Here is a 20,223-nt window from a genome sequence, read left to right as displayed (position 1 = left end):
CACACCAGCAGCAGTGGGAGGGGCCTGGGACTGGCTGGGCAAGATTTGGAGTGGGAGGAAGGTAGGAGGTCATAGACAATGGAGCAAGAGGAGAGTGGGGTGGGGAATGAGACAGACACAGTGATAGAATAGGGTGTAGGACAAGACTCAGATGAGGGAGCCTGGGACTGGAAGCTAAAGTGGGGTAGAAGAATGGGATGAGATGGCTGGGGGTTACAGACTTTTCCTGGAAAAGGGAGATGGGAGAGAAACTGGGACAATAAGGCAGGGTGATGATTGCCGGGAGAGACAGAACTGGGATAGGGTCAGGGACATATCAGGTCAGAGGCCAAAGATTTTGACCACTAAAACCTGCTACCCTTCAGAATCTGGACCCTTCTAAGTGTCATCATTCATCTGCTGGTCCACACAGAGAATGGTACCCAAATACTGCGATTGGTAGCAGAGGTCAGTGATGTAGATGTAAAAATTCCAAGTCTGCTGATGAACCATGTGGTGTCAGTATTATGCCGTATGCTGGGATTTGGTGGGATTTTTTCAGTTTATTTTTAAAAAAACCTGGGAAAGTACACACAAAAGTGGTAACATTCTTAAGTTTGCAAATTTAAGAACTCAAAAGCTAGAAAATGTGTATTTTTCTCTAATAGTTACTCTACAGAAGGCTTGAATTTTTCTAATTGACTTTCATTGTGGCAAATACATTTCAGGTTTGTTTTCTTTTTTTACTATAGACCAATACATAACCACACAGACATTTTTTCTCCCAAAATTAGCATTATGACCTTTATTGGTGATCTGTTACAATCTGTAAATCCAATGGTCAAAATATAAACTAGGCATAATGTTAAAGCATTTTACAAGCAAAATACTTTACTGTTTTCTTTCCAATTTGCATAGGATGGGATAAGTGTACTGGTTAAAGGATATACTGTACATACACAAAACCATAGTTTCATAAAACTATACGGAACAGAGTTAAAATCTTGGGAGTCAACTGGTTTTAAATGGACATAACCATAAATGAAAACCATACATACACCTGGAGCAATAAATATGGCAGCCTTTCTATGAACACACCGTATCATGAAGGCAACAAGCCACTGAACTTCTCTTCTCATGATGATGTAGACCTTTCTACTTCAAAGAAATTAAACAATTAAACAAGCCAGAACGAGTCTATTATTTTTTCTATTTGACAAAAGACCAGAATATAGAGAGGGATTTTGACAGCTATTTCTGAAAACATTTATAGTAACCTATTTTTCATATTTTCAATATCACAGAGCTAGCAAGCTTAGAGCTTCATCCACATTGATAATATTTGCATTGGCCATTACTCTTTAAATGTGTAAACCCAGATTTTTTCCACTGTCAAGCACCATACAATGTAGAAATAAATGCTGCTTTGTCATAGTAACAACATCTCTGTTCCTCCAACTGTATAACTCCGGCTTTAAAGTCTTACAAAACTAAAAAATAGTTGATCTAGGTTGTAATAAAAAAGAATATTAAATACCTTTGGTAAAAATAGATATATTTAACAAGATTAGAAAAAGCAAATAGTTATATTGTCAAAAGGAGAATATAAAAATGTACATGATAAAAAAATACAAACAAAGTCATAGGCCATAGTAATTAGAGTAAAGCCACTGTTCTTTTCAATGTTTGTCTCCTTAGCTCATACTTATTTGTCCAGTCAGCTTTTCTAAAAGGCAGGAGCTTTAATAGCATGTGTGGAAAAATCCAGTCTTTCCTACCAGTATCAGACAAATTGTTTAATTCAGAACAAGAGTTTGTTTTAACCCAAGTTTGTAAGACCTAGAACAGTCTGATTTAGAGCATGCGGGAGTGGTTGAGTACAGAAAGACAGATTCCAGATGTCAATCACAGGCCAGTTGTACTGGAACTGTAGAAGTAAGGCAGCCAGCAGAGTCAAGTCTTCATGGTGTTAGCATTTTAATTTTTTGTACTTGTAAATTTTTTAATCCATGTAATGTCAAGCCAACTGGAAAAGACATTATATACTTTTAAAAATCCCTCACTGATGCCCTTCTCCCATGCTTTGACTGGGCCTCCAAGGAACAGAGCTTTTACACAACATATAATCCCAGTTTGGTTTCTCCTCTCTTTAGAACTCACTGTAAATCCTGAAGATGGAAGATCCCCAAAGCAAACAACTGAGATTAAGGAAGGAGATAATGCACAAGCCCCATAACAGAATCAGCCATTGATTGAATGTACTTTGAAAGAAAGAAGCACACTTAGCCACATTTATCCTTCAGTATTCCCTTTGCACACACAGTCACACTCCTCATGGTGTTCCAGGGGTACATCTGTCAATGATTTATGCAATCCTTTTACACCGCTCCTTGGCTTCAGCTGAAGAACCTGAAAGAGGACAATTTGAGCCAGGCTTTTAAGTAAATCATTAAACATTAAACATCTTGCTCATGATCTACAGTACACTGGTAGTAAACTGGAAGACAGGAGAACTACAAAAGGAAACTCAATCAGCTCCATAACTGAGTTTCTTCATTTATTCCGCTTGTTAATATATATTACTTTATTTTTTTGGCTTTACTTCAAGCCTTCCACAAATTTGATTAAGACATTAAGATATGCTAGATAGACATTTACTTTGGTCAAAGCAAACTTTACTGCAGTTGGGTTTGGGTGGGGTTTTTTTCTTTTTTGTTTGAAAGACTATTTATATAGTTGACTTAATTAAATATTATTAGATGGTACTGGTAAAATAATGTCAACTTTAGCGATATATATTCAGTGACGTGCAGTTTATTAAAAAAAGTTTTCCACTCACAGCTGTGGAACATTTTTGTAGGGAAGTTAAAAAATATCTAAGAGTAGCTTTTAAAAATAATAAATTGTAAGCCTTAAACAACATAAAGATATACTCTTGTGTATTTATCTAAGAAGCTAATTTATCTGAGTTTAGATGGTTCAGTGATACTTATGAATTTGCACACCATATCAAGGGCTCACAGAAGCTTTTTTTCCCTGTAGAAAGCTATAATTTCTGTGATAACATGAGAACACAGATGTTGTAACTTGTTATAACCTGTAAATTAACTCAGGCCACTGTATTGCATATACCACTTCCTTTCACTTTAGAAAATTACCACTAGTCAAATTTGTTTCTTGATAATTGCATCATATCATTATGGCAAAATAAACTAGTAAGCCACTGAATCCATACACCTGAAAATTCAGGTAGAGACATTAAATATATTTAGGTCTACAATTAATGCCAGACACTGGAAAAATCTTACATGATCTAGAGGTTATTTTTTGTCTTTCACATTTTAAAAAGAATGTTAGAGGATTTTTTCAGGCTGGGTACATTATCAACAAACAACTGTAAAATGCTAACGTTTAAACTAGCCCAGTTGCTTGTTAAACTGAGTATGAATCAGCAGTTCCAATTCACTTTTGTTTTTAAAAATGGAACATCTTTTATAAACTCTTCAAATGTAGGGCTCCTCAGTCTGCAGTATCGCCACTAGATAAAAACCCTTTTTGTCCACAAAAGGTAACCTCTATTCACAAAGTAACAATTTGGAATATTTTAAAACAAATAAAAGAGTTCTATTTTCCACAGAGGACCCCAAAAGAGTGACGTAAGAGTGCAGGCTCCGATTTTTTTTTTTTTAAATCTTAATAATAATAAAGAAGGCGTCTTCCAAACACGTCAACTGTACAGTCACATTAGCCCTATGCTATGATCTGCATTCTGGTCAGTGTTCACATTCACACGGAAGACTGGTTTTGGAATGGATTTTCTGTGGTCTCAAATGTAGAAACACAAAATGAGGTACGTACCTCGTGGTATTTTTTGGTGACTTTGGTTGGGATGCATTGGCACTCGTTGCAAGTATGGTGACAGCAGGCACAGTTCCCACCGCAACGTTTAACCAATAGACATAGTGGCCAGAAGATGGTGTCAGTTCGCTTCAGCTCTTCTCTTAGTGACACTGAGAAGTTGCGAGGAGTGCAGCTGTACAGTCGCACCTCCTCCTTTAGAAGGTTCAGGTCCACCACTGAATAGCAAACATACAGACATATCTTTCTGTGACTTGTCTTTCAAAATCCATCATTAAACAAACACACTTGAATGCAAGTAATCTATTTCGCACAACCACTTCCCTAAGGAGTGCAAATCCAAGGTCTCCAAAGCTGCTGCAGACCAGATCCTCAATAGTATTTAAGTGTCTGAACTCCTACTGACTTCCATGGGAGTTCATTTCAATGGGAGTTAGCTGCTAAATTTATGTTTAGGGATCTCAACCTGAAAGCTTTGCCACGGTGGAACTTAAAAGAATTTCACTATACATGGGATGGGGTCAACATATTGGTAACTTCTTCAGGGACCCACATCATATGGGTGCTATGAAGCTTCATTCAGTGATGCTTCCTTCTGTGTTACTGCAGAAGGCATGTTTAAAATGTTTAAAGTCCACTATGCAGATTCATCACTTATTTCCTCCCCATGGATGGGCATGATGCAACGGAAGCAAACTGTGCCTCAGCTCTTAGGCTGCAAGAATGGTCTTAGTGTGGCTACATTCCCATTCCTTGGTTGGGGTGGGAGGAAAAAGGAAGGATTCTTCCTCTCCTCAACCCCAAATGTAATTTCCCTATGTCAAACCCCTGTACTGAGACAGAATTTAATCTGTAAATTAAACTGCCAAACACTGAAGCTGTTTGTGGATTTTTATTCTACTTCATTATTAATTAAGGGCTGGCAAAATCCAGTGCAATTAAAAATCTTGCAAGCATCTTTATTTTTTGAGTTTGTAAAATTTGTTCAAAAGTGTGCAAATGTTGTCTTCACTTTATTTTCAGTGCATGCTTTTAACAAGGGAGATTCACTTGAAAGGAAAAACAAAACTTATTTTTCTAGCTAAAGGGAAGTCTGCGCTATGGCCAATAATGGAACTTCCAGAAAGCTTATGCTTTCATCAGTGAATGTCCTATATATATGGGGGGGAGGGGGGAAGAGAGAGAGAGAGAGAGAGAGTTTGTGTGTGGGGGGAGAGTGATCAAATAAAAAATAATTACTAGAATAGATTACGATTTTTCTTTTGTCCCCTCCTTGTCCTTTTTATGTCAGTCTATGTCAATATCTGTTGCCTCTCTCCACACTATTTTCAGCGTATTCATTCATGTTCCTCCCACCATACACCTTTTGTCACCAAAGTGGAACTCAGTAATATTCCTTTGTTGAATCAAACTTTTAAATCTATTACGTTTGATTAAATTCAAAACTTCATAAAACAAGTTAATTCATCTCCCCCATACACAGAACTTCACTATACCAGTTTCCTTATAAACAGGTTTCACTGGTATCATATGAAATCTTTACCATGTTGAGGGCTGAACAGCTTATGGAAAAACCAAAAAGTAGGGCAGTATACTTCTTGTTCCCCTACAGTCATGGACAAAAATAATGGGCTTTGAAAGGGGAAAATGCCATTCTTGAAGAAACTACGGTTGGTTTAGTGGAACATTGAACATAATTTATTAGTGCAGCCTTTGATGAAAAACACTGTAATTAGGCTTCTGGCAGAAAGGGAGACTATAATGATCTGTGATATTTGGACTGATTCCTCCCCCCCCCTCAAGGAACAGATGTAATGTCTAATTTACAATGGTATCTCCTATTCTTTTCACTGGTGGGTTAGCAGCATTACATTTTCCTCTTTGTAAACTCCTATGCCAGTGCGGCTTTTGAAAATACTAAAATAAAAATCTCAGACAAACTAGCACTAATATTTAAAAATAACTCTTTTCTAGAGGACCTATGAGAGAAACCTGGAGGGGGGGGGGGGGAATAACAATCCCAGGCCACACCATTTATATTACAAATAAATGTATATTAACAGTGGGTAAAAACAAAGAAATCCTTTGCGTACATTTCTAGTGATCCAGGGAGGGAGAAAATAATTATGGAACAGATTACTTCAGTTCCACTAAAAAATATAACAATTGAAAATGAAGAAAACTTAAAAGAAAGAATGTATGAACTATTAATCAGTGGTTATCTGCTGCTTTTGTTAAACACTAATCTGCATGTATTCTTGGTGGAAAAGAGTCTCTGGTTTCAAATGGACTAAATATAATTTCCCCACCACTACCCTCATGCCCATATAATGTTTTCTGGACATAGTCAGATATTTCACTATATATGCCAAGATGAGATGGCTTTTCTTTTTTAAAATATGTGAAGAATATGTACTACAGGGAAACTATAAACTGGTTTGGCCAACTGAGGGGTAAGTTGGCTATTAAACTAACTGATAAAAGAAAAAAGAACACAGTAAGTAGTGTGTGTCTTATTGTTCAATTTTTGGTTTCCCCCTGTGTATGACGAAGTAACCCTTTGTCCTCTTTAAAAGAGTCATTTCAGTTCTAAGATGTCCTATTGGAAATTATCTAATGTTCAAAACCAACATGTTAAAAGTAAAATAAAGCTGTTATCATTACTATAATTGTGTCTACAATGGGCTAGCCACTCCCCACACATAAAGAAAGGCACAGTTTCTGGCACAATACGCCTGAAATCTAAAGGTTAAAATACAGCTATGGGATTTTGTACTCATGGTGGCTAAGATGAGAAGGCAAACAAATGTTTGAATTAGTTAATAAAATAAAGTGTAATATTAATTGTTTACCATGGCATGACAGTACTGATATGACAAATGGAGATCTGGGAAAAAATCTAAGATGAGAACCTGAACCAGACTGATCACATGCTTCTCATAGCAAGGCCACAAGCAAGCCAGGTAAGGGGGAATGAGTAAGGCTGCCTTCAGGGAGATCAAAAAGGGTAGAGCTTGGCACAAAAAAACCCTCATCCTTCTGATTGGCACCTCCTGTCTGAGCAACAGCAGAGTTACATAACTATTTTCCCCGTCTGTTGCTGGGAGGGGAGTAGTGAGGGGAGAGAGAGGGGAAGTTTGAAACAGAAATTAAATGAATCATCATTTTAGAAATAATTTAGAGATGGGCTTGAACAAAACCCTGCATCCAAACACCCCAATTCTGGAAAGGTTCTGAATTTGAAGCCAGACCCAAAATTTTCAATTCAGTATATTTTAATTTGCTTTATTGTAACAAAAGAACTTCTGGGGTTTTTCAAAAACATGTTCAGCTTCATGTCTTACAAGTACACTAGCTGTATAGCTATTATATCACAACATGTACCCTTGCCCTATCCTATTTCTTATGTAATGCACTTGCATTAAAAGGTCTGTGGCAAATTTGTCCAGTGCTTATGTAATCATTTCTTTGAAGTGTGTGAATGAAGCTCTTATTTTTTCAAAGGGTATCTGTCTGTCCAAAATGTATTTTAACATACTGTGGTCACAAAACTAGATGACAGAATGTATATATTCCCTTAAAATGTTTACTTAACCATTATAAAAGATTATATGAATTTCCCAAGTGAACTAAGTTACAATACCTGTTATAATGTGAAAATTTAAACATGCTTTCAACTTAGCTTTCACTCATTTATCATGGTTGACACAATAGTCAAAAGTTCTTTTTTTAGCACTAGCTCAGAAAAAATGCAAGTTCTTTTTCAGAAGCAAAGTATGACTGAGGACCACAAAAGAAAGAAAGAAAAATTAGATGCCAATTGGTCTAAAATAAAAACAAGGTTACTTACCAGTAACTGCTGTTCTTCAAGATGTGTTGCTCATGTCCATTCCACTATAGGTGGGTGCACGCCTCCGTGCATGGCTACCGGAACTTTTTTCCCCTCAGCAGATCCCGTAGGGCTGGCTCTGGTGCCCCCTGGAGTCCCGCGCACATGCCGCGGTACATGAGGTGTTGCCGGCCCTATGCCCCCTCAGTCCCTTCTTTCCGCCAACTCCAGCGGCGGGGACGGGGAGGGTGGGTTGTGGAATGGACATGAGCAACACATCTCAAAGAACAGCAATTACTGGTAAGTAAGCTTGTTTTCTTCGAGTGCTTGCTCATGTCCATTCCACTATAGGTGACTAACAAGCAGTACCTTGGAGGTGGGCTGCAGTTAGCGGTGAGCTGCCTGCAGCGCAGCTCTGCTGAAGCCCGCGTCTTCCTGCACCCATTGGATAGAGGTGTGGTGAGGTATATACCACCAGCCTGACAGCTGCTCTGCAGATATCCTGCCCTGGCACTTCCACTAGGAAGGCTGTAGCTGGAGCTTGAGCTCTGTTGAGTGAGCTGTGGTGGTGCCTGGAAGTGGCACTTTCACCTGCTCATAGCTGAACGCAATGCAGGAAGTTATTCACAAGTAAAATGCGCCGGGCGGAGACCGGTGAACTTTTCATCCGGTCGGCTGTTGTGACAAAGAGCTGCATTGCTCTCCGGAACAGCCTCATACACCTGATGTAGAAGCCCTCTCACATTTTTAACAAGTGCCGCCTTCTCTTCTCCTCCGAACTGTGTGGTTCGGGAAAACACAGGGAGAATAGATGTTGGTCACAACAAAACTGGGAAACTATATTAGGCCGGAAGGCCCGGTGCGGCCTCAACTGAAACTTATCTTTATAGAATACAGTATGAGGGAGAGCTCCGGAGGTCAGAGCCCTGACCCTGGAGACCTTCCTTGCCTAGGTAAACACCCGCAGGAAGGCTACCTTCCCAGAAGGCAGGAGTAGAGGGCATGACACCGTGGGTTCCAAGGGGGGGCCCCCTGGGCCGGGAAGGACCATGTCAAGATCCCAGGGAGACACCAGGTCGCAGACCTACAGATGGAGCCTCCCACCCCCTTCAGGAACCTAACCAACATCAGATGAGAGAACCGCAATCCCTCCTCCAGCAACTGATGGATGGCTGATATGGCTGCTAGGTGGGCCTTCAGGGAGACTGCAGCCAGTCCCTGGAGCTTTAACTGTAGCCAGTATTTCCCAGATCACCTGTATTGGCGAGAGGCTGGGCGGAATACCCCGGGACTCCTCCCAGCAGGCAACGGCAACTTCCACTTAACCCGGTACATGACCTGTGTGGAGGGCTTCCTGCTTCCCAGCAGGACTCACTGGACTTCTTCTGAGCGGCTCGCTTGTCTTCTCTTGGCCACTGATCCACCACTCCCTGAGGTGACGAGGGTTCAGGTCTGGGCACCGCAGGTGACCGTGATCCTGGGATCTGGGATCACGTTGTCTCGGAGGCTCCCGAGGCGGGTGATTGAGGAAATCCAGCAGTATGCTGAACCTATGCTGGCGTGGCCAGGCCAGCGCAATTGAGATGGCATCTGTTTAACCCCTCCTCATCTTTAGCAGGACTGTATGCAGGAGGGGAAAGGCGGGAATGTGAATATGAAGCTCTGGCCACTACCGATGGATGGCATTGACGATCGCCCCCACCCCTTGACCACGGAGAGAGCAGCACTGTGGACACCTCATGCTCCAGTCCGATATGGACAGATTCCCCTTGGGGAAACCCCCCCTCTAGACAGTCGTAGACACCCTTAGTGGGCGCAGCGACCCATTGTGGTGAGGAAGAGCGACCCCTTGACGCGGTCCGCCTCATCATTCCTCACCCCCGGGAGGTGATCACCGCCAGGTCCTATAGCTTCCCTCCATAAGGCTATGAATGGGCTTCCCCCACCTGTCAATGTAGTACATGGTCGCTGTAATGTCTGTCAGCACCTGCACCGCCCTGCCCTCAATAAGCAGAGGAACATTCCACAAGCCCTGCATGCAAACGTTTCGCAGATCTTTACATTGGTGTGCCGAATTCTCTCCTCCCTTGGCCAGACGCCTTGTGAGCCGAGGCCAGCACTGATATGGCACTTCACCCTCTGCCCAAGGCGTCCGATATCAGGGTAACTGAAGGAGCCTGTTTCATGAACGGAACGCCCCTTCACACATCCTAAGGAGTCATTCACCAGTTCTAGGGAGGGGAGGAGAGGAGACCGTAGCCTCCTGGTGCAGAAGTTATCTGCTCGGACTGTACACTGAGGCTAGCCATGACTGAAGTAGCCTAAGCATCAGGCTAGCTAGCCTCACCACATATGTGTAGGCCACCCTGTAACCTACCAGCTGTTGGCAATGTTTGGCTGTTGTCATAGGGCATTTGTGCAGGTCGGCCATCTTGAGGGACACTGCCTCACAGCGTGGCTGGGGCAAGGAGGCCTGGCTCAGGAAGCAACCGGTCACGCCGATGCATTCCGTAGGCTGAACCTGAGTAACGTGAACTTTTGTTTGCTTACCAGCAGGACCCACCAGCCACAAGTGGCACTTGACTGGTTTGCACTGCTCTGGACTTGGGACTTGGACCTGCCTCTGATTATCCGGTCAACCAGGTATGGGCAAATCTTGCACCCCCTTTTGCCTCACGTGCGCAAATACCACCGTCAGGCCTTCGGTAAACACCCTCAGGGCCGAGAACAAGCCAGAGTAAAGCTGTAAAGCATTAGAGGGAGCCAACTACTACGAGGTGAAGGAAGCATTGAAGATATGCGTCCCTGACATTCAGGGTGGCATACCAGGCACCTATATCCAATACTGTAACTGGGGAGATCATGCAAGACTTGAGTCCCTTGAGGTATTTGTGAGACAACGTAGGTCTGACACAGTCCTTAAATCCCCTTTCTAGGGGACGAGGAAGTACCTGGAGAGGTACCCTGAGAGACCTTTCCCACCGCTCTAGGCTGAGGCGGCCTCAACCTCTTGGATGTGGAATCGCCACTGAGAGGGAGGAAGGGGGAGGTGTCGTGGGGGCAGAGGGGGGACGCGACGGGGGGGGCCGAGCCCGCTGAATTATATCAAGGACCCAGTGGCCCAAAGGCATCCTGGCCCACACGAACCGGAAGGAGGGTAGAGGCTAGGGTACGGCCCTTGCATGCACCATCAGAAAGGGCCTTTTCCGATTGCCCTATCGCCAAGAGGACCCTTACTGATGCCTAAGGAGCCACTCAGGGTGGATGGTGTCTTCTATACCCCCTGACTCAGTCCCATTGCCCGTAGGTCATGAGACAGCTGTGGCTGGCACCTCTGCTGCTGCTGTCCCTGGAGACCTGCCTGACCCCTAAAGGTCTGTGGCGTGTAGCGGCCCAGGGAACACAGCATGGTCCTGGAGTCCTTCAAACCACACAGCTTCGCATCTATCTGAATCAAAGAGAAGGCTGACTCGTCTAAGGGAGGGCCCCGGATGGGCTGCTGGACCTTTTGGGACAGCCTGGGATTGCAGCCACTAACCTCTGAGCATGCCGATGGCGGGGGGTATGGTTCTTCCCATCAAATCAGCAGCAACTAAGGATGCCTGGAGCACTTCCCTAGCTCCCGTGGTACCCTCTTCTGCAATGGTATACAAGTTCAGCACCTGCTGCCAGGCTGAGCTTCAGCAAAGCGGCTCACTGAGTCCCCCAAGGGCTCACCTTCTACTTGCTGGTAGGGGTATTGAATAAAATTTTTCTCCAAACAAGTCTGGCTTGCAATCGTCCTTGTTCTCCGGAGTAGAGCCCAGCTGCCCCGCCTAGACCTGTGGTTGGCGACAACCACCACCAGGGACTTGGGGCGGAGTGGTAAACAAGTATTTAAACCCCTTGGCTGGGGTGTAATGCTCTTCTCGGCTCATTTAGGTATCGGGCTATGGAGAAGGGGGTTTGCTGCGAGGCCCTCACTATCTTGAGTGCCCCTTTGTAGACCAGGAGGGCTACCCACACTGTGGGGGCCCACTGCTAGCACATTAAAAGGAAGCTGTCTGATGCCCCTTTAGCTCCTTCACCTCCAGCCCCAAGGTGAAGGCCACCTCTTAAATAGTTCCCAGTGTGCCCTAGAATCAACCAGGGCTCAGGAGCATGCTTCATCCGGTGGGGAGAAGGCGGGGGATTGAAGGGCCGCAGCACCTCCTCCCGTTGACAGGCGGTCCCCACAGAAGTACTTGCCCGTGGGGCCGAGTCGTCATCCGAGAGTGAATGGTGGCCCTTTCCCTGTACCCAAGGCATTGAATGCATCCCCAAGGGGTTGACAGACGGTGGTCCTGTTGTCCCCCCCGGGAAACCCCATAGGCCTCCATACTGCCATTGGGGTGACTATTGCCTCTGAGGCCATCCAGGGCTACCCGTGCCTGGGGCTCTGGAGCATTTTGTTGGTGGTGGCTCCCCCAGTGACTACCTCCCCAAAGGGAAACCGAGGCACTGTCAAAAGACCATGGTGGGGCTGCCCCAAAAGCTCTCACTGTACAGTACCGAGCCTGGGGGGGAGGCAGTGCCCCGATCCACAGGTGCTCTGTCGCTCTTGAGAGCGTCCCCTCAACGTCGATGACCTCGACTACCAGGTTCGATGTGGGTGCCCCTGCCAGAGCAGGCGTACAGACAATGCTCCGGCGAGCTGAGCTGACCTGAGCATCATCCCGGTACCGAGGACCTTGCGCTTTGCATGCATCTCGGCGCCGAGTCAAACTCCGGTGACCAGGTTCTGCCTGGCCTTGGTGCAGGGCGAAATCCTCGGTGCAGAGTCTGTCTCTGGCCACCGAGTTTGGCGCAGCCTCAGTGCGGGGCGAATCCTCGGTGCCGAGGCTGTCTCCAGCGTCTGGGTTCAGTGCTGCCTCGGTGCGGGGAGGCGAACTCCTCAGTGCCAAGTCTGTCTCCAGCAATCGGATTCGGCACCGCCTAGTGAATTCCTCGGTACCAAGACTGTCTCCAGTGACCGGGATCGGCACCATGTCATTGCAGGCGAACTCTTTGCTGCTGGAGCAGTGGGATGGGTCGAGACCGGTGTCGGGCAGGCGACTTCGCTCTCCGCCTCTATACAGGTCGGTCTGGCAACTGCGACCTGGAATGACTTCTAGGGGAGAATTTCTGCTCTACCCTAGGAAACCAATCTGCAGGAGATCTTCCTCCCTATACCGGGGATCTTCTGAGCCATTCAGGGGGTCCCAACACCGGCTTCCCCCATAACGACAGCCCCTTCTCTCTCATGGAGGTATGGGCGGTGGTGGCATATGCAAGGCCAACAAGGCTCTTGCCATCCGACAGCCTCCAAGTTTGACGGTGCCGGTAGGTGCAGCGGGGCTCCCACACTCTGAAGAGTTGGGGGAGGCTCCCTGGCTGGAGACACTGGTTCAGGCAGCAGGCCTCCGTGATCTGACCTCGGTACGGATCGGCGCTCCACCCCGCCTGCTTAGATGGTGCGGCGGAGTATCCACGCTCTCTTCGTGGTGCCGAGTCAGGTTGGTGTTGACGGTGCCCGCTGCACCAATGGCACGCTGGGTACTGCAGCAGGTTGGTTCAGAGCCGGTCGGGGGCTCCATGAGCGAGGCTTTCAGGCGGATTTTCTGGAGGTCTGAAAGCCTTGCAGATCCGTTCTTCTCCTTACGAAGGGCTTCCCCCCCGGTGCTTCATGCAGTGGGGGTCACTTAGCGGGAAAGCCTTCCCACTGGAAGCACACGATTTGAAGCCATGAGACCAGAGCATACCCACTCCTGGTAAGGTCTCAGCTAGACTACCTCAAGGTCTCTAACTACCACTAACAACAATTATTAAGCTAGCTAATGATTAAGACAATAAATCATTACTTAAAGTTCAAAATACGGGGAATTAAGTGCTTGCAATGCAAGCACGGACAGTTCCAGTAATGGTCAGGGGCGGAAAGAAGGAACTGAGGGGGCGTAGGGCCAGCAGCACTTCATGTACCGCGGCATGTGCATGGGACTCCAGGGGGTGCCAAAGCCAGCCCTATGGGATCTGCTAAGGGAAAACAAGTTCCGGTAGCCCTGCACGGAGGCGTGCACACACCTATAGTGGAATGGACATGAGCAAGCACTCAAAGAAATTGTATTTCAAAAGAATGTATCTTCATTAGTTTATATAATTTAAATATACTAAGTTCACATCAGTCTGAAATTAATTGCTTTTTATAATTGAGTGTATAACTTTCTAAGAAATCTCCAGAGATTTGTACTCAAAAAGAATCCCTCTTTTTCAAAGCATTTACCAGCTAGATCCTGGTTCTCAATAAAGCCAGTGGGCCAGATTTTCTCCTGCAAGAGAGGGTTGGTGTGTATGTATGTTCATCAGGAAATTGGTTATGGCTCTAGGTCACAGAGATGCTCCCCAGTGGCATAGGGGACTTAATGGCCCCTACAGTAAATCATTGGCATAGCACAGCTCCCCCATGGCTCTTCGTGTCACTTACCACGAGAGCAAGGAGCAGAGTTACATGGTCCGGCAACAGTACAGATATATGAACAGGAGGTTCCCATACACCAGGGGAATGATCTGCCTCTTATGCTACATGAATGGTTACAAAAGAGCTGTAACTAGGCTGCGGAATCTAGCCCAATGTTACTTTTGTGGGAGTAAGATTGGGACACTTATTTTCATTGCAATGCACTTTTTAATATATGTAATATTGAAAAGGAATTTAGCTATTGATTTTGTAATACTGAACCAAATTTTGCTTTTATCTACATGGAATAACTCCATGGTAATTCCAGATTTACACTGATATAATTGAGATCACAGTTTGGTCCTAAATTCTAGACACATATATGGCTTTTTTAATTAAAATGATGGAAACAAAAAGAAAATTGGCCTAATTATAGAATTTGAAGTGTACAACGTAGTTTCAAATAACTGACAAATATTTTTAGGCTAGGTAATTTTCTACAATACTTCTTAAAGTAGGTTTTTTTTAATACAGTAGAGCATGTTATTAAAAACAATAAACAAACAAAAAATTCACATTCTCTAACTATTCAACGCACCTAGCAGTTAATACTGTGTCATCTTAATGGGATACATTTTCTGCCCCAGGCTATAACTTTACACACTAAGTAGTGCAGTCTGAGGGTGGTCCTTTTAAGATGAATGTGTCAATACTCTGATATGTTTATTCAGGGGAAAATCTATTACACTGTCTGATTAGAAGTCTTTAAAAGATTTACTCTGATAGTTTCTTGGGAAGCTCACTCTCTTGCAGAGAGTTGCTTTTGTCCATATAGATGTTATCCAACACCTGCATTTTTGTTCATGTTTAGATTCCACAAATATACATCGCTTTTTTCTCACTTATTTTATGCTCAATATGGTAATGCAGTTGACAAATGGTGAAACTCTTCAATTAGGAAAGTGCTAAATGAATATTTGGAAGATGTGGTTCATAGCTGAAAGCTTAAAATGATGAAGTCTTGATTTACCTATGCACAGCTGTAGCAATAAAAGCATAGCCTAGCAGGGGAGATTTTTAGGCTCTGATCCAGGGATCAGCTGTCAGAAATCTAAATCTGAGTTATGAAAAGGATTCACTTCCTCTCCTTCCTTGCTGATCGAATGATAATGTACTTTACATTTGACAACATAGGCACTATTAATTGATATTTCATTTACACTTGAATAGCTTCATTTTCATGCTATGGGGAAAGGAGGGAAGAGTATTGTCTGTATGCTATTCATCAACATGGAATCCATAAATATGAAACTGTGGCAGTATCTGCAGGAAATTAGGCTGAAAATGCACAAATTTCCAATGTAAGCAGAAGTAAATGTCTTTCCTTGATTTACTCTACATAAGGTAAATCCTTAACATTATACTTTACACCTTATTGATTCAATTAAGCAGTCACCTACCTCACCAAGTGGTGGACAGGGACACTATTGTTTCATGGGATAGTGTGGAAGAAAGCATTGACCCAACTTGCTCTTACTAGATTCTGAGGCCATAAAGATCACTACATTCACATTCTGCGATAATCCAGACTACACCACACCTGAAAGGAAGATCAGGGATGGGCTGCACATCAGAGAGGCACAATCCCTTCCTGAATTCCCCAATGCACAGTCTGTGACCATTACGCCATACTTTAGGTGTAAAGAATATGGGCCAACTTGTGACTGGCCTTTGTGTGCTGGATGTGGAGAGATTTTCCTCTTTTTCCACACAAGGGACAATCACAATCCTTGCATCTGGAGGCAAGGAAAAGACGTGCCACAGCACCAGCCAGTAGAACATGCCAGGCGCAACCTTTTGCCCCACTTTGGTCTCTCTTCTGTATTTATTGCCTCCAATAGATTAGATTGATGGATTAAATTGATACTATATAGCCATCTAAGAATACAGTATTTTCTATAGTTACAATGTCATGAAGTACGACACATTGACAGGACATTAGCAGTATTGTACAAGTGCATGCCAGCTTTTACCACTTCAATAGGCAGGCAATCAATTTATGGCCTTCCTCCAGGCTTGACATACTTAGTTCAGGAAAGAGAACTCTAGGACCTTTATTTGTCAGCCAAAGAAGTAAACTCTGCTCCATGGCCTGAGTCCCCCTTTACAACAAACATCCATTATCGTTACTGGAAGGCTCCTGGGAGTCTTTACACCTGGACACATCATCATTTTCCTCAGAGTAAATTCCCTAAGATGCTACACTCATTTAAATATAATGCAAGTGCCTCCCAGATTCCCTACACTATGATGGAACATGAAGGTGTGCTCTGGCACCGGCTGCTTCAAAGCCTCTCTCTTTTTATTTCGTTTTGCTACATTTCTCCGTGTTTCATGGAGACATTTTTAGTGTTGCCCTTCGTCCAAATAATAAAAATATGAGAATACCTACACTCCACGAGGAATATCAGAAAGTTACATGTTCAGACAGGGAGAAAAATACTCAAAATGACTGTTTCTTTGTCAAGATAAACATCTACACAGAGCCGTGAGGCCATAAAAGGAGGTTACCTCTGGATTTTCTCCCTCGATTATATGTCTTTCCACGGACGAGCGATGTTGGTGTGTACAGGTCTTCCAAGTCCAGTTGCCACCTGTCTGGTTCCAGGTACCGGATAAGTTCTTCTACAGTACTAAATCCAGCAACAGCATTGTTTAGTAAATCTAATGGTAAAGCTGATGGGGGTAACATGGATGGGCTGGCAGCGTCTGTCTGGTGATGCAATAAAACAAAGAACAGTATCAGTTAGATATGTAATGTAATGGCTTAGATCAAACATTGTATTTTATAAGGCTGGATAAACTTGGCAGTAGTAATTATAAAAGTAACCAGCTGTTTATCCAATTTACTGAATAAGACTAATGATAATCCAAGAAGCACCTAAACATTCCTCCCATTTAAAGTGCTAATTTTTTCCCCTTACCTTCTTGGCTTTTAGGATGACATGCTACTATACCTATTTTTTGGAGAAGTTCATTAAATGATGGATGATATGTCAGAAATAATTAAAGCAAATGGTGCACTAAACCTTTGATGGAAAAATACAGCTCCATTAAAAGCAATTATCCCTCCACCCCTGAAATCTTAGAAAACTCACATTTCTCACGCTGCTTTTAGCACAAGGATTAACTGACTTTTTGTGGTGTTTGGTGTTGTACAGCCAAATATGAAACCGTTCTAGTGTAACAATAGTAAAAAATCCTATTGCTACCTATTGATGAAAAAAGGACTAAGTTCAGTGAAGTACCAAACATCATGTTGTTGCTTATCAAATAATTCAGAAGGGCAATAGTAGTATTGTACATTATTTTTGCAGATTAACATTGCTATATAAGAGTTGAGTATTATTTAATCAGAAATGCCTTCTCAGCACTGCACACTAAACTACACTTCTTTAAAATGTTGAAAACAGCCCCGAAAAAGCCATGACACAGCTCATCAAAATTTGCTGCTATTGTAGCAAAGTTTCATTCCACTAACTCTAAGCTAGCCGACACTTGTAAACTCTCCAGGAGGATGGGCACTTGATTAAGTGTGTGTCTGACGGTTGACTGGAGGGTGAGAGGGACAGGCAGTGAATGGAAGTAATCGTTATGCCTTTTCCAATATCTGCTTTAATTACTTTTTTTTAAAAATCTACTTTCAAGGAATACTATTAGAATGGGTGTTATTGCTTTATTTCTCCCAAATGCATGGTCCTTTTTTTAAAAAAACAGGGAATCGTGCAAACATAATAGGAAATATGTACAGAAATACCTAATCTTCGGATATTGTTAATTTCTGAAGGGATCTATATCTTATCATTCTAGCATTATTTCCAACAGAGAGGCTGAAGCCATCCAACTATTCATTTTTGGTGGGTACAGAGATCACAGAAAATTAAGTCTCTCTTTCCCTCATCTTCCTGATGCCCACATTAAAAATATCACAATGATCTTTCCACTGGGTTATGATAATAAATCAAAATATTCTGGACTGTAATTTAAAGTTTATACTGAACAATGCATGATGCAGCAAACTTCAAAACAGTGCTGTGTTGCTATAATCCAGACAGTCAAGAAAAATAAATATCGTAAGATTTTCCTTCCAGTTTTCCTCCAGAATAAGTATTTATATATAAATATATGTTGATACTCATATTTTCTGTTTTGAAAGTGTGTTTTATTTTTCTCAAAAATAAGTGAATATCAGGAAGATTAACCCAGCAACCATGCTGAAGAAAACTCATTTCCTATCACTGATGTCTGACAATTTTTTTTTTTTTTACAGCATGCTCCGACTTATGATGCACCTACCAACCCTGATTCACCAGTGTGTTCCTCCAGTTTTATCCTGGTGTAACCACAAAGAAATCATGTTGTTTCAGTGTAAAATTGGAGTAAGGAAGCGGTGAATCAGACTCTCACTGCTTCATTGCAACATGGATAAAGTAACATTAAAAACTGGCATCACTGTCCACTATTCTCACTTTTGACAAACTGAACAATTAAAATGTAGTAATACTGCGCCCAATTGACGAGTCACATCTTGATTAACAGCATTTACAATTTTATAACATCATTTACCAAAAGCATTTAATTTAGGTTTAATAAAATTGCACAAATCATTGTAAAAACGTTTACTGAGGATTAACTGTGCCCATTACACAATTGCAAAATTGTCTTTAAAGATGTGAATACTGTCATTGATATTTACCCCAAAACCTCCTTACTGAGTCTTAATTACTTGAATAGTTAAGTATTTTATGACAATTAAATTTTTTTCTCTATATTAAAACTGCTAATAGTTGTTTCTTTTTCATTTAAACATTTTAGGCAGAATGTCAAGAGTAGCATAAATAATAATCTTTCCTTTGGCTACTCCTATCATTAGTAACACATTATTAGGAGTGGCTCCTTTATCTAGCTTGTAAACAACAATAATTCAATTCACTTCAAAGCTTCTTTTTCCCCCCATGTAGAAGTGCCATGTCTTCTTAACACTCAGGAGGGTTTGGATTCTATCTTGTGGTAAAAACATACCTTTTTGACATTGAAGACATTGCCTTAGCAGAGCAAGGCTCCAACACACCTCTTTGCCTCTCATTTCTTTGAAGAGAGGCTAGAGACCTAAAGCAAGATCCCCTCCAACAGGGGAATTCCCTGGTGGGGATTAGCAGTTTGCATATGGCAAAGGGGCCATAACACAGCTTATGAATGTGGCCCATTGTTTTCAGTGGGCTTTCACCAGGGAGAAATATGGCCCAGCATTTCTAGTGAAACTGAGGGTCTACAGAACATGGACTAAACACTAAACTTTTCTTTCATAGCATCCCATTTGATTCATAGGAATGTTTTTGGTTTGGGGCGCCCCGCCCTGAGGATCAGAGATTCACATCTAAACAGCAAAATACAAAATAACACTTGAAAAATATGTTGACAAATGATATATTCTACTGTCTCCCCCCCCCCCCCCCCCACATCCACACATTTAAAACACACATACTTAAAAGTTTTTCAATTTTTGTTTTTATACCCAGAGAATCATTTTCATTTCTTTTAATATGAAGAAACATGCTTGAATACTAGATAGAGACAAACAATTTTATCTTTACCGTGTTATTAAATATGATTCAGAGTGAAAACCAAAAACCATAGTAAAATACACTAAACCAGCAGCTGCCCTGTAGTAAAAGCCAAGAATGACAATTAGTGTTGGATCCAATGGAATTTCCAGTTAGGCTATTTATATTGCATTTTCCTGCGTACATTTGAACCTATTGAAATGAATATCTTACAGAGATGCCCCAAGGAGCTCTCGATCTTTAAAAAAAAAAAAAAGAGGGCGGGGCAAAAGATCGGGGGGTAGGTTGGAAGGGATGCAACAGGAACCAAAGGACTTGACGTAACTTTACAATCAGCCCCATATAAGGGTTGACTTATAGCAACACTGCCTTAGGAACAGCTCAGAGAATGAACTTCAATTTAAAAAGTTAGAATTACTCCCCTTCTGCCTTTTTGCTCTATTTCATCTCTTCTTATGCAGCAGCTCTTCCCTACCCCCCAT

General features: G+C 42.8%; 1 protein-coding gene across 1 annotated transcript in view; it reads right to left on the bottom strand.

Annotated features, from left to right (window-relative positions):
* Positions 1-536: 536 nt before the first annotated feature.
* PDGFC (platelet derived growth factor C) overlaps positions 537-20,223 on the bottom strand; it is a 213,752-nt gene continuing 194,065 nt past the window's right edge. Inside the window, exons 4-6 of the mRNA XM_067551839.1 lie at positions 16,689-16,890; positions 3,838-4,055; positions 537-2,388 (exon numbers count right to left, since the gene is read on the bottom strand). Of these exons, the coding sequence (XP_067407940.1) occupies positions 2,272-2,388; positions 3,838-4,055; positions 16,689-16,890 (537 nt within the window). The 3' untranslated portion in view covers positions 537-2,271. The remainder of the gene's footprint in view (positions 2,389-3,837; positions 4,056-16,688; positions 16,891-20,223) is intronic.

The sequence above is a fragment of the Emydura macquarii genome, unplaced genomic scaffold, assembly GCF_026122565.2.
Source record: "Emydura macquarii macquarii isolate MOO-44397 ecotype Brisbane River unplaced genomic scaffold, CSIRO-AGI_Emac_v2 contig_1363, whole genome shotgun sequence".
NCBI classification, from domain to species: domain Eukaryota; kingdom Metazoa; phylum Chordata; order Testudines; family Chelidae; genus Emydura; species Emydura macquarii.
The sequence above is the reverse complement of the archived record's forward strand: the minus strand, read 5'-3'. Positions and strand labels throughout refer to the sequence as shown.